The sequence below is a fragment of the Brassica rapa genome, chromosome A02, assembly GCF_000309985.2.
Source record: "Brassica rapa cultivar Chiifu-401-42 chromosome A02, CAAS_Brap_v3.01, whole genome shotgun sequence".
Classification (NCBI taxonomy): Eukaryota; Viridiplantae; Streptophyta; class Magnoliopsida; order Brassicales; family Brassicaceae; genus Brassica; species Brassica rapa.
Genome location: NC_024796.2, coordinates 11,436,825 through 11,451,212, shown reverse-complemented (window position 1 = coordinate 11,451,212; position 14,388 = coordinate 11,436,825). Strand labels below are relative to the sequence as shown.

The following is a 14,388-nucleotide window of genomic DNA, read 5'->3' as shown; positions in this document are numbered from 1 at the left end:
CTTTATATTTTAAAACGATTAAAGTCACAATGACCAATTATTTCCAGCACCACAAAAAATTTGAAAAACCCTATACAACCGAAATTTTATTTGTTTATAATATGTTTTAAAAACAAACAAAAAAAATTGTGATAAAGAAGGAAAGTTTTGATAGAACACCAAAATGTTTTATTTAATAGGTAAAATGACCCTTATACCCTAGATATATAAATTTTAATTAAAATATATTAAAAAAACATTAAAAAAATAATTAAGTAATAGTCTTATATTATACGTTTTCAAAATACATTTTTTAAAAATAATTCTTTTAGATGATTTTTTAATTGCATTTTTTCTCTATTTTTGTTTTCAATTTATCTTTTTGTAATTCTAGCCGAAGTTCACAACAGGTGGAGCGACAACCTCGGACCGCAACCAATTATCGCTAGGATCATTAGGATGTAGCCCATCACAAATCACACAAATAAAAATGCTTTCCTAGGAACAACTTTCATTTATCTTGACATCTAGGTTTGTCTAAGAAATACTTACTTTTAATTATTCCAACAACATTTCAAATAATTGTTTTTAACCACTCAACAGGAACAAAAAATGGAAGGGCAGGTGCCTATTTCTACGTCTGACACAATGTACCAACGGTTCGAGGAAGAAAAAAATTATCACATTAGATATTTTAATCTTCTTCCCAATAACTGACGGTACATGCTTACCGTTCAACCATACATAATCAATATCAATGAAACAACAATTATAACACTGATTCAAGAAAACATTCCACCGATTCGTTCATACAATTTCCAGCCCAACGCTATCCCCAGTTGATCAGCTTAGCCAGTGCAACCAACTTCCTCCTAGGTCAAAAAAAAACCATACCTATCACACATACAAATAAATTCTCTATTTTTGTCGCTAAAAACAAATTATTCTCACAGATGTTGTTGGCCGCATATGCCTCATCCAAGGAAGTGATTTATATAACCACAACACATATACAAAAATCATCATTGGATTGCGTTAAGCAATAAATATATAATACAATAATTTTTTGTAGATCCAAATTGGACCGTCTAACTATATGAGACAATGAAGCGGCTAATTTCAGGGAGTTAAATCGCATATCTACCAGGAAAAACCAAATCGTAATCATCACAAGTATCATTCCAAGATTACATGAAGGTAATCAACTAAACAAAAAGTTTATGTCTAACTAAATGCTTACATATATTTCAATTTTTAGGGAAACTATCACTCACAACCACACCAGGATCACGTTTTTACTTTGACAACGACATAGATATCATACAACGCTTTCAAAAGAGGAATAAACTGCTATCCTAAGCCTGATGGCATACCTCCACATGGGATCAAACCACAAGACGGAAACCGACACGAGTCAACTGTTTTAAAATTTACACTTCAATGCAAACAACCATATATTTTTCAAACTTACTATTGTTTAGAAAACGGAAACTGATCACCGCATCGCATTCAAACAAAAGCTCTATGGTTAATTCTACAACGAACAAAACTTAACTTCTAATATCTGATACTTAAACTACAAAATTTTAAAAATTTACTTTAATAAAACATATTATCCGCGCGAAGCGCGGACCCCGGCTCTAGTAAACATAAACATTGCAAAATTCATTATGCGATACCACATTCCTCATTAATAATAAACAAAAGAAAATCCAAGGGAAAAATGTATAAACCTACCAAACTTTTTTTTGGTAAAAACTACCAAACTTTTTGTTGCCAAAGAAACAACTCATCCACATTATATTTGCAAAATCACCTAGCCGCAGAGATACTTTTAAGTTCCTAATCTTCTACTCCCAAAATCCATTAAAGCACAGCATGCTAGAATAACAACAATAATAGAACGTTTCTTGATCCTTCATGGACATCTAGGGTTTTTTCCTGGACCTCCATAATAAAAATAGTTACCCCACACACGACTCGTCCCGCCTCTTATATCATAACAATTGGGATGATCAGCAAGAATCTTTAGATTCGAAACGGGAATAAGAGTATTGTCCCAATCAACCATTTGGAGATTCCGGAAATAAGATGCTTTACCAAAACCTTCACCTGCGAAATGGCCACTGCCCATTTGTGTCGAAGTGTGTGAACCACCAGGTCGGGTGTTCACAATCTCGCCTCCGAACTGGACCATGCTCCCATGTTGCCTTAGATGGGTGAATAGAAATGCCGGCCAGTACCCGACTAATACACCCGACCCGAATTGTAGCCACCAGTGACCGTGCTTCGGATCCTAAGTAGTACATGCATGTAACGAACTTGCATTAACATCATTGTTATTATTATTATTATCATTAAAGTATTTAAGACTTTGTGGAGACACATCTTATAAATGACACGTTAAATGAGCTGGGCTGACGCAGGAAACATTGATGTGAACCATGTGCTTTAAATTCTTTCTTAACTGCTAGGTTTGATTGGTAACGTTTCTGAATTACATAATACCAACAATATATATATCTAGAATTATATAGAAAATAGTGATTATCAAAATGTTGCTTAATCATGAAATCATTATGCGATACTACCTTGTCTCAACTAAGCAATGGTATAACTACAAGGTAAATTTTGATAATGGATATGGAGTAGTGAAGAAGATTACCTTCCAGATCAATAATCTTATATCGAATTGTCCACCTTTATAAGAAGATCTAGGAGAAATGGCTGCTCCGATCGCGATTCGACGGTTGGTTTGGACAAAACCGGAACACAACAAATTGTAGCAACCCGTTGTTCGGTATGCATCAGACTGAAAATCACTATCGTTACCATTGTTAGCAAAATGTTAATTCAAGCAAACGATTTACTTTAGCATGACGTTAAAGTAATGAAGTAAACATTTACCGTCCAATAGGTGAAGAATCTTGGGTAAGTATCTCCGTATAGCTCCGGGCTAATCTTTGCAACGTAATCAAATAAACTTATTAGTCTACAAAAAAATCTAAATGGATAAAATAAATGAATCTCATAATTAGCATAATTTTATTAAATTTATTTTTCTATAAAATAAATAAAATGAAAAATCGAGACGTACTTGCCAACCGGCTTCGATAGTATTAAGATCGTGAGTGAACGAACCGGCAATAACCCAAATCTGAGAGAGACTGAACTCGTATTGGCTAGTGACTATTGGCGACCACACGTTTATACTCGCTTTTGCTCCGTAATATTGTCTTCCGGATACGTATCCTACCGCATGCTACACAAAAACTAACTTTATCATCAAAATAAAATATTATTTTCTAATCAAATTATAATTTATAGATTTTACATATTAAGAAAAATAAATATATAGTTATGTTAATATTCTATTTGTTTTCAGTAATTACTACTCATATTTTTATATCTTACTTTTAGTTTTAAATTAAAATGCATTACTTAATGTCTAAACTAACCTTTTGAATCTAAAACAAAACTTTAAAAATATTAAACTGGCAAAAAAATAAATGTGTTTACTGAATTTCATGTAAATTTCTAAACACTGAAAAAGAGAAAAAAAGGAACAGAGAATAATCTCTTGACGATGTGAACAGAGAATAATCTTTGTAATGTCACGCTTCTCTTTTGAGACTTTGGAATACAAGAAAGTGTGTGATGGTCGTGCAAAGAATTAACGAAAAAGCTGAGTTTTGGTATCATTCTATTATCTTTTTTCCTTTATAGGTAAAAGAAAGCTCTGACTTTTTTTTCTGGATAGTTATAGTAACTTACTTCGTGTCCGTTACTTGTGGAATCTCTCCTCACACGCCTGATTTTCCGACCAAATCTCCGAACAGAACTTGCTCGTAACATGTCTTGTTCCGTTGTTCTTCTTATAGGAACCGTACCTTCTGGACATGACTCTCCGGTTAAACTCCACAGCTGAGAATCTTCATACGATTCATCATCTTTGCTATATCCTTTGGGCATCTCAGGCGGATCCTAATGTAAGAAAGATTGAAAACTTTGATGTTAGACTTATGGTTTCAAATGAAAATGGAGAAGAAGATGGAAAATAACTTACCATTGGTCTCTGTCCATGTAAGAGAGGATGATCGAAAGCTGGTTGCTGATGAGTCGGAACACAATCTATTGTATCTCCGTCTGAGCTCTGCAAGAAACATAACATAAAGAGAAGAAACAGAGCAAAATGCTTGCATGTTGATGATAAAGTAAAATAGAGAGATCTAAATAAATACATTGATCAAAGATAACGCTGGGGGAGATAGAAAAATTACTTGAATGGTTTTAACGGCGGGCTTGTTGATCTTGAGAAGCTCATTTCTAATCAGTTTCAGCTTCTGTATCTCTTCTTGAGGCCGGAGAGTTTGATCTGAGGCAGTAGAATTGGAGGGAGAAGTGGTGTAGGAGAAGGAAGAAGAGACGAGGGAGAGTAACAGAATCAGTCTGAGAAATCTAGAAAAGACCATCTTAACGGACTTGAATGAAACCTGGTGTGGACTCGGTTATGATGATGATGAAAGCATCTGATGTGGTGTTGTTTTCTTCTTCTTGAGTGATTCAAAAGACTTAACATTTAATACGCTTTCTTATTGTTGTTCGTCTTCTTGATGTTTCTGACACATCTCCCAACAAACACATAATCACTCTCTCTAAGGAAACCCAGATGTGATCAGAAGCAATAAAGAATGGATCAAGAAAATTTATTAGGGTTGAGTGTTGCCAAATTTTTGGGCATGTGGGTACATAAGGTAATATAAATACATGGTTTATGATGAAATCAGAAGATTCATGTATCAAAGTTTTGCAGATTTGTAAGAAGTAAATGGATAAAAGAAGAGAGAAAAGGAGAAGTAAACTTCATATATATGTGAGAAGAGTAATAATGTATAGGGAAACTTGGTTTTGTGGTGATCATTCTTTGGTTTGAAGAAAGGGACCAGAGTTCAAACTTTATTACCCTCTCTTTCCACTTCCTTTTAGTTTTTTTTTTTCGTTTTTTCACAGTTTATGTAGAATACTATATTAATATTTATATTCCATGCATGTTGCAGTTAAGAAAATATGTAGGGGATAACATCTTTTATTCCACAGTGTTACTTGTGGAATAGTGAACTGTTATCTTATTAATTCTCAAAGCAAATATATTATTATAGATAGGTCCCTATTATTATATGATCACTTATCTTTTGTATTTAAGAAGCTGTGGAGTTTACGGTACGTAGTCTCTTTAATCAGAGATTAAAACTATGCAGTCTATGCTTATAATTTAATCTTCTCTTCAAGCTGGAAGAAGAAGAATATACAACAACAAAAAACTATCAATTTGCGGAAAACAAAACGAGTTTATTGATACAAAACATTATTATAGCATAGTACAAGTTGTGAAATTAAATTGTCGAGCCTCGAGAGTGTCTATTCTTTAAAACACAATCATATTGTCTCTCAAAATTGAGGGATTGCTTTAACCAAAGCATGCTTAGTTCGTCTTTTTTTTCCTTTTGAAAGAAACATGCTAAATTGAATCGTACGTATGTTGACCAATATTATAAGATTCCAGCGACATTATATTGCAACTTTATACGAATTTAATATACTAATCTTAAGATAATAATTATAAGTTGGGGAAGTAAGTGGGTGCAGTCCTCGTAGGGACACATGCATATATTGATGATCCTTCTGTTAGCCCATTTATAATCAAGTAATGGGTAATCCCTCTGCCATTTTGTAAATAATTCAAAAATTCCTGTCACTTATAAGTTTTGTCTCTTTAGAATCTTTTACCATAATGTATTTCTGGGGAAGATCTGTATATCATTTACTCTTTGAGTTAAAAGCTTTATGAGTAAGAGTCAAACATCCAAATAAATAAGAAATGTGAGCTTGGCTGCTATTTTGCCAGAGTCAACTCAATCAAAATAGCATCCGCTGGTTTAAAAATATGACGAATAATCGAACTCATCCATTTTGTGTTTAGAACATACCATTTATATTAAGTTCAAAAAAAGCATACCATTTATATTATTATTTTAAAAGTATTTATGTCTAGTAATTTAACTAAATTTCACAAGGCTAATTATTTCTCATTATTTTGTATCAAACGGGCGGGGTGATTCGAATATGGTAGTATCTTTACATAAACTGATTATATGGCTTTTACGACGTAATGTATGGTTGGACTTGGAGCTGCTTTTGTTACATTCAAGTTATTATTGAAAAAAGAAAATCGATCCGATATATATATTTCTTAGAAAAGAATATAGTTGAGGGCCTTGAGGCTCTCTTTTAGGTAAGCCCAAAACGTGAAGTTGTGACTTTCTATATATATATACATATGTTTTGGACATACGATTCATTGTTTTTTGTTTTTAAGTTCTATCGAGGCCAAGACAAAATCGGAGGGTTTGGATGAGAAGCATGAAGATATAAGATGTGTGTCCTGAATTAGTCGCTGACATAGTTGCTGAAACAGATGTTATGTTGAGTGATAAAAATTATACGGAGTTAAGGTGCTAAGCTGGAGTCGTGTAGACTTGGAGAGTAAGAGAGTATCTTGAAGAAAAGACAAGAAGAATAAACTTAGGTATCAAATTTATGACTTAAAGAAAGTGCAATAAGTACAATGCCAAGAAAAGAAAAGTTGCACTTATTGTTTTGGAAGATATCGATATTCTTGATGCTTTGGAGAAAATACATTGTAGAACGTGGAGTTAATGATAAAATAGCTCTGAGGGTTGTCGAAAAAGACAGCGACATAGAGACTGATTTTATAGAGAGAGAAAAACTCTTGAGCGTGGTCTTAGTCGTACTGAAGTAGTTGTTGAAGTACTGATGGAAGACAAAAGAAGCATTGTAGCTTAGGAATCTTTCAGTTACGTGTGTTAGGGTGTTAACACTAGACGTGTAAAAGCTGAATTAAGCAGATCTTGTAATAAATTGTTTAAAAGAGATTCTAATAAAGCATAAGTGTTTGCTTGTAGTGTTTTGTCTCTCGGATTACTTTCTGCAGTACTATTGTGGTGTCTCCTTTACATCAATAATTGGTATCAGAGCGGGTCACCTAAGTCACTGGTGAAGAACCCGAAAATAAGAGAAAAGAAGGAAAGACAGAATACAACAGAAAACATGGTGGAATAGCTTATTCTTGATCCTGAACAAGTCTAAAAGAATTTAGAAAGTTCTCTACTACATCTATTGCACCCCTAAATAGACATACATGACATTATAACACATGTAAACAAAAGTTTACGCAGCAGAACAAAAACCTTGGAGGATGGACCGACTAGGTCAGGTTGTTGTGATGACTAAAATGAATACCAATTAGTTATTTTTGACTATGGGGTAAACAAATTTGGGTTTGTAACTCAGAAAAAAAAATTAAAAATTACATTTATTTGTAATGAATTTTGAGAGTTTTATAACTTGGAGTACAAAATTATTTTCTTTCATGAAATTAGAATTAGTCTTTTTAATATTGTTTTAGCATTTATTTGAAAAAAATATAATTATTTTTTTTTACAAATACTAAATTAATTTTATATTTTAAATTTATTTATTTATAAACAGCATATAATATCCATGAATATACAAAGACGGATCTACAAAGACGAGATATAAGAGAATGGGCAACTGTGAGAGCTTTCATTGGTTTCTCATATTAAATTCTCTATTTATGTTTTATTTGTTTTAGTTTAATTAAGCTGTTGTGGGGTTGACATGTGTAGAATCATCTCTCACTATTTTGTTTGCAGTACCTTTATAAACAATTGATCCTAACAAATTATCGTTCTCTTTTCTACCATTTCAATTCTTTTTGTTATTTTAATTGATAGACACTTAGTGAGATACCTTCACTAACGGTGCCCTAAGTGTCTAAACAAACCTCCAACATTGGTTTCAATCAATGTTTTTAAACATGACTCAGACGACTTACCGGGTCACTGGATCGACCGCGGATTAATAAATAAATTAATTTATTATATAATAATATATTAGCTATGAAAATAAATATATAAAACTAAAGTTTAATATTTTCTATATGTTTTTTAAAACATAAAATAATAGTTTGGATATGTGAATATTTTATGTTTAAAAAGTATTTAGAAAATACTTCACTTTAGTTTTTATATTTTTATTTTCATTTGACATACAAAATATCAAAAAATAATTTAGACTATTTAAAGTTTTGTGTAACAAAGTAAGAGTTATGAATCTAAAAAAATCAAGATATAAAATTTATAAATATTTAAATGTCTACTGTGAATAATAAATTAAACTTTAAATTTAAAATAAACCAAAAGTAAAAGATCATTGTAATAAATAGTCAATAACGGAAGTAAACTAACACCAAATCACGTCACCTAATTTTGTTTTTTATACCATCTTTCACTTCATTTTTTTTAGGTGACATAATGAAATCTTCATCAAAATCTAAAAATTACAAATATAAAATTGAAAAGGGAAAACCTAACTCTTTTTTTTTATCAGCACCGAACTTCTTAATTGGAAACTTAGAATATACAACATAATCATCTAAAGACTTTTTTTTTAAGTTATTTATTGGTTCAATCAATAGTTCAATCGATATCAAGTTCCGGATTTTAATGGGTTTTTGCGGGGTTTTGCGGGTTTCTAAATATTGGATTTTTTACAAAACCCAAACCGGAATTTTTTCTGGGTCACCAAATTTACCGGTTCAACCGCGGGTCTAGGTCGGATTTCAAAACACTGGTTTCAATTAAATCCAAACATCATAATATTTATATAAAAAGGTGATTAGTTGCACTGTAGAATACCTTTACAGCTAAAATTTTGTTTACATCCATAACCCATAACTAATACCAATTTAGCATTATTTAAAACACTCACCTTACAAAATAACAAAAGATATATTTTTGAATGTAGCAGCATTAATTTTTATAATCATGATTTCATTTCTTTAGGAAGACTGTAGCTAATTAATTATTGTATTTTTCTTTTTAAAATAAATTTTGCAACTATTTCACATTTTATGATGTATGAAGTATGTGTTATAAATATAATATGTTATATGTTACGGTAATATATTCAAATTATTATACACAAATTTAAATAATCAAAATATATAGATACAATTTACAATTTCTTCTATAAATGCATCATATATCTACTAATAATAGCAATCCTGATTAATTTCAAAGGTTGTGAATTTCATTTATGTTGAAAGGTTGTGTCTTTTCTAAAAAATATTAAGAAGGGTTGTGTCTTTTCAAAAGTTCAGTGTTATAAAGTTGTGTCTTTTCTAAAAATTCATATAAATGTATTTTAAAAAGTGAAAAGTTGTGATTATTCTATAAGCATCTTTTAAAAATAACTAAATTTAAATTAAAAGAATGTGATTATTCAAATTGAAGAGTTGTGACTATTCAAGGTTAAAAGTTGTGACTATTCAAGTTGAAGAGTTGTGACTATTCCAGTTGAAGAGTTGTGACTATTCGAATAAAATTTTAAAATCTATAAATAGTCTTTGACATGCATTTCTCAAAATAAGATTTCCACTAATCGAGCTAATAATAAAATGGTGGAAAAAAAGAGATTCTAAGCAGTTAATTGGTTACAAATTTAAAAAAAAATAATATAATAACAGCAATTTTTGTAAATAAATATTGTTGTTATTCATATAGATCTTTGAAAAGTTTTTCAAATAGTTAAGGTGTCTTTTTATGATAAAAGTGTTTTTTAACTAATGCGTCTTTTCAAATTATATTGTAAAAATGTATTGGTGCACGGCTGTAAGCACGGCTCTGATATTGGTGCACATTTTCAGATTCCTTCTGTAATTCTATTTAATAATCATTCACTAATACCTATTTACAATTGTTTTTCTTAAATTTCTTGGTTTTACTTTGCATCATTTTAGGTTTGATGATACTAATAACTATATTTCTAATTATTATGCCTGTATATACAATTTAAATTTAAATTTTTAATCGGTAAATGTTTTTGAATATTGTATTCCAATTCCTTTAGATTATATAACTGTTAACCGGATTCGTAGCCGGGGTGAAAACGTGGAAGCCTATGCCATTATCTCAATAACGCAGCTAAACGCTTCTGTTTATCACAGTACACCAGAGAACTATGCCATGGTTATTCGAGTAACCTTCATCACCTTCAAATAGATATATAGGTCGTGGTTTGTAACTTACTGCAGTCCAAGCTTCGTACCCCACTTTCTCCGCTAACACCACCGCCACCGATCTATTATTCTGATACGATTTGCTAATTTTACCGTTGATTCGCAACATTTATAGGGGATTAACATAGTCAAAATTCTTTTTTTCCGGAATGTTTGCTATGCAGATAATTCACGCTTTTGTTGTTACTAAGAAGGCTTACACTCACTATTAAGGTGGAACATGTAGACACCTTTCACGATAAACTCTTTTTTTTAATAAAATGATTTTTTAACTTCAAATTACAGAATTACAAAAATTGTTTCTAATTTTGTATCAGTTACAATTTAGTTAAATATCATGTATTTAAGTTTAACTAGATTTTGACCCGTGCAACCGCACGGGTGTTTGTTTTCATTTTTCTATACATAAATTATTGTTTTAGAACATAAGTGGTATATATTTTTAATGTTAATCATATACTTAAATATTTATATAACTATTTCAAATACAATAATTTTATAATTTACATGTTATAATTAATTAATTGTTTAAACCTTATGTATTTGCTACTTCTTATTATATATTTATCTTATTCTATTTGCATTTAGTTATTAAGAAAATTAATATATTCATGAGAAAATATATTTAAAAATATTTTGTAATTAATTTATGCTAAATTCTGACCCGTATTTCAAAACTGGATTTCTTTTTACCAATATTTTTATGCTTACTCATTTTAGATAATTTATTATTGTATATATAAAAGTGTAAGATATGTTAATTTTTAAACATGTATTATATAGTTTGTTAATTTTAAGCCGTTCTATCAACATATTATATTTTAAATAAATAGTTTATATTTATGAAAATAAAATTTATAAATTTATCAATTGAATATAATTTTATCATAATTATTTTAGTATAATAATTATATTTTAACATGATCATGACTATAAAAGTAGACAAAATAGAATATAATTTATTTGTTTTCATTTCAAAACGATAACTTAAAATACATTAAGTTATTGTTTAAATATTACACAGATTTATTAGAATTTTTAAAATATAGTATATAAATATATATAATATTTAAAATGAAAATATATTATGATTAAAGTAGTTACAAAGATTTTATATTATTAACTTTAAAGAAATACATGTTAATTTTTATACATGTATTATATAGTTTGATAATGTTAACCCATCTTACCAACATATTAGATTTTATTTTTGAACATAAATATTTTATAATTACAAAAATAAAATATATAAATATAGAAATTTAATACAATTTTATTATATTTAGCTTAATATAATAATTTTAATTTAATATGATTGATTATGATTATATAATAACTAAAATATTATAGATTTTTTTATTTTTCATTTTATATAACTGAATATTAATGTATAATAATATTTTAAACTAATTTCGAAATTAGTGAAAATATTTAAATATAATTTCGAAAATGAAGATCTTGTAAAAATCTTTTTAAACAGATTTGTTAGAATTTTAAAATAAATATATTTATATTTAAAATGAAAAGATATCAAAAGATACTATGATTAAAATATTTTAAAAATTATATTTATTATTAGTCTAAATTAAAATATAGTATGAATTTCTATGAATAGGTCCATTAAGTCCATTTTTAAAAAAAATCACACATGAATCAAGGTTGTGACTTCTGTTTTAATATATAAGATATTACACTTATTATTAATAACTTATATATACATAATAATCATTATAATACTAATTGTGAAAAGATGCAACTGTAAATTAAATATTAAATCTTCATCACCAAAAGGTGCATGTCTATGAAAAGTTGTATCTCTTGCTTGTGTCTTTTCATTTAAAATGTGGAAAGATGCAACTGTAAATTAAATATCAAATCTTTATCACCAAAAGGTGCATCTAAATGTTCAATAATTCGATATGAAAAGTTGTATCTGTTGATTGTGTCTTTTCATTCTAAATATATACTGTCTGTTGTACTACATAACTGATTAAAATCCTATTTTTTTAAGGAGATCTTGTATTTTCTGGTTTTTAAACGTTCAGAAAACGAAATTGACAAGAACAAAATATTAAACAATAAAGTTAATGCTATGCCGTCACAAGTGCCAAGAGTGTCCAATACTTATCTGCATGATCAAAGATCCAGTATTCCACTATTTTTCAACGAGAAAGGTTATACTGCTTATCATTTTTTTTTAATTAATCGTTTCATGTATTTTCTCGAAAGTAATTGTAAACAAGTTTTTAAATGGTTTTTAACACAAAATATGACATGTTTTTTTTTATAAAATGAGTTTCCGTGCGATATCGCACGGGTTCCTTACCTAGTTATAATAAAATCACATTGTTATAATTAATATTAGGTAATATTTTATTTTCTAAAAAATTGCAAAACTTTACCAAATAAATAATTATTAATCATTTATGTTTTATTTTAAAATAGCTAAATATGAAACTGTAGAGGTATGACTAATATATTTTGAAAACTGGGTATTATTCAACATGGCCAATTCCTCATCATATAACGAAAGTTATATGAAAACTGGGTATTATTCAACACTACACCACCTCTGTGCGAAGCCTGAATGAATCTAAATAACGAAAGTTAAAAATAGAATTTAATCTGCTCTGGAAACAGTTTAGTTATAAGAAAGAAAAAAGATCGTAGATAGGTTATTGATAAAAATTAAAAAAAATCATAGACAATCTAGTTTCTTTTTACTAAAGAGGGAGAAAGAGAATGCGGGGAAAAAGGTGAAGAAAAAAAGGAATATTGAAACAAAAGGAGGATACAACAATTTGATGTAAGAGACCAATGATGCTGTCTAAAGTCGTCCCATGCTCAGCTTTTACTTCCTCGAGGTAAAACTTTTATTTTAGTTTTGATTTAATCAAGATTCTATTAAGTACTATAAAGATAGATTTTTTATGTTGTTAAAGTATTTTTTTATACTTTTGAGAAACATTTAAAAATATTTAAATTGATTAAATTTCATTGGTGAAAAAATATTGAAAAGTATATAATAAAGTTAAAAATAAATTAAATTATATATTTATTAAATTCTTAATAAACGTGCATGCTCTAGAAAATCTTACTTTCGGAAACGGAGATGGTGTATCTTTTTTTGCATAGTACGTCGAGTATTTATTTTTATACTATACGATTCGGCACTCACTATGATTCCTCATCATTTTGTGAATAAGGTGTTCACAAAGCGGCGTGATTACATATAGGACCTGCACATTATTACAGCTTCAACACATGCATGATGAATAATGCGCATATGCGTGTGACCATCACTTATCTTATAGACAAAATTGGGCCAGGAGTTTCGTTATATTGGGTTGTATACAGGCTCGTCTTGGGCCCGTAAAGCTACGTACTCCAAATTGTATATTTGTACAACTACAACGCAATGCAATAAAGTTGCTACAAATTAATAAATTAATACCATAATATTTTATTCACTTAATAAGCTAATAATTTATTAAAAGACTTACTAAATCAAAAACTTAATTAAAAGGAAATTATGTTAATTAGTGAAATTATCAATTATTGGTATTGTATTATTTGTCATTTTAGAATTAAAATTTTGTTTTATTTTAAGTGTTGTTTTATGTTTTCAATGCAAAATTTAATAACAATATTCTCTATTTTATTTTTTATTGGTTAAAATATAATAAAATGTATAGATAATGATGTTTTATTTTGTAAATATGCAAAATTAAATGTTTTATTAATCTGTGTGCATAAACCTAAAACAACAAATTAAGTGAAACATGTGGAGTATTAATTCATAGAGGCTAACGTGGGTCATGTTTGTTTACATATGGATATCGATGTGATCTACAACTACGATCAAAGACAAATGTTGTTTGTTTATTTCTGCAACTAAACACACCGACCAATTGTAAATTACATAAAATTTTAATTTCTAGTTGCTATTTTTCAACGTTTTTAAATTGCAATTTGCGTTAGTCGTGATCAGTCACACGAAAACAAAACAAACAATAATCAGTGACCTGCGACACAAATCATAGGTCACATCGACACACAGGCAAACACCTGACCACAATGAATAAACATAGATGGTCAAACAATCAGAAAATATACACAAGTTTTTATTGTGTACTAAAAATGATGGCCTCTCGAATACAATAACTTTAGTAGGTAGGTTTGACCATTTACAATGTAGGTGTTGAAAGTCCTCCAATAAGCAGGGCCGG

The 14,388-nt window shown here is 29.1% G+C and overlaps 1 protein-coding gene across 1 annotated transcript; it reads right to left on the bottom strand.

The window, feature by feature from the left end:
• Positions 1-1,623: 1,623 nt before the first annotated feature.
• Positions 1,624-9,078, bottom strand: LOC103852662. Its single transcript, XM_018656222.2, has 7 exons — positions 4,260-9,078; positions 4,046-4,132; positions 3,754-3,963; positions 3,077-3,241; positions 2,887-2,940; positions 2,645-2,791; positions 1,624-2,275 (listed from the first exon to the last, which is right to left on the bottom strand). The coding sequence occupies exons 1-7, from the start codon at positions 4,449-4,451 to the stop codon at positions 1,898-1,900; spliced, it is 1,233 nt and encodes a 410-aa protein (XP_018511738.1). The 5' UTR covers positions 4,452-9,078; the 3' UTR covers positions 1,624-1,897.
• Positions 9,079-14,388: the final 5,310 nt, after the last annotated feature.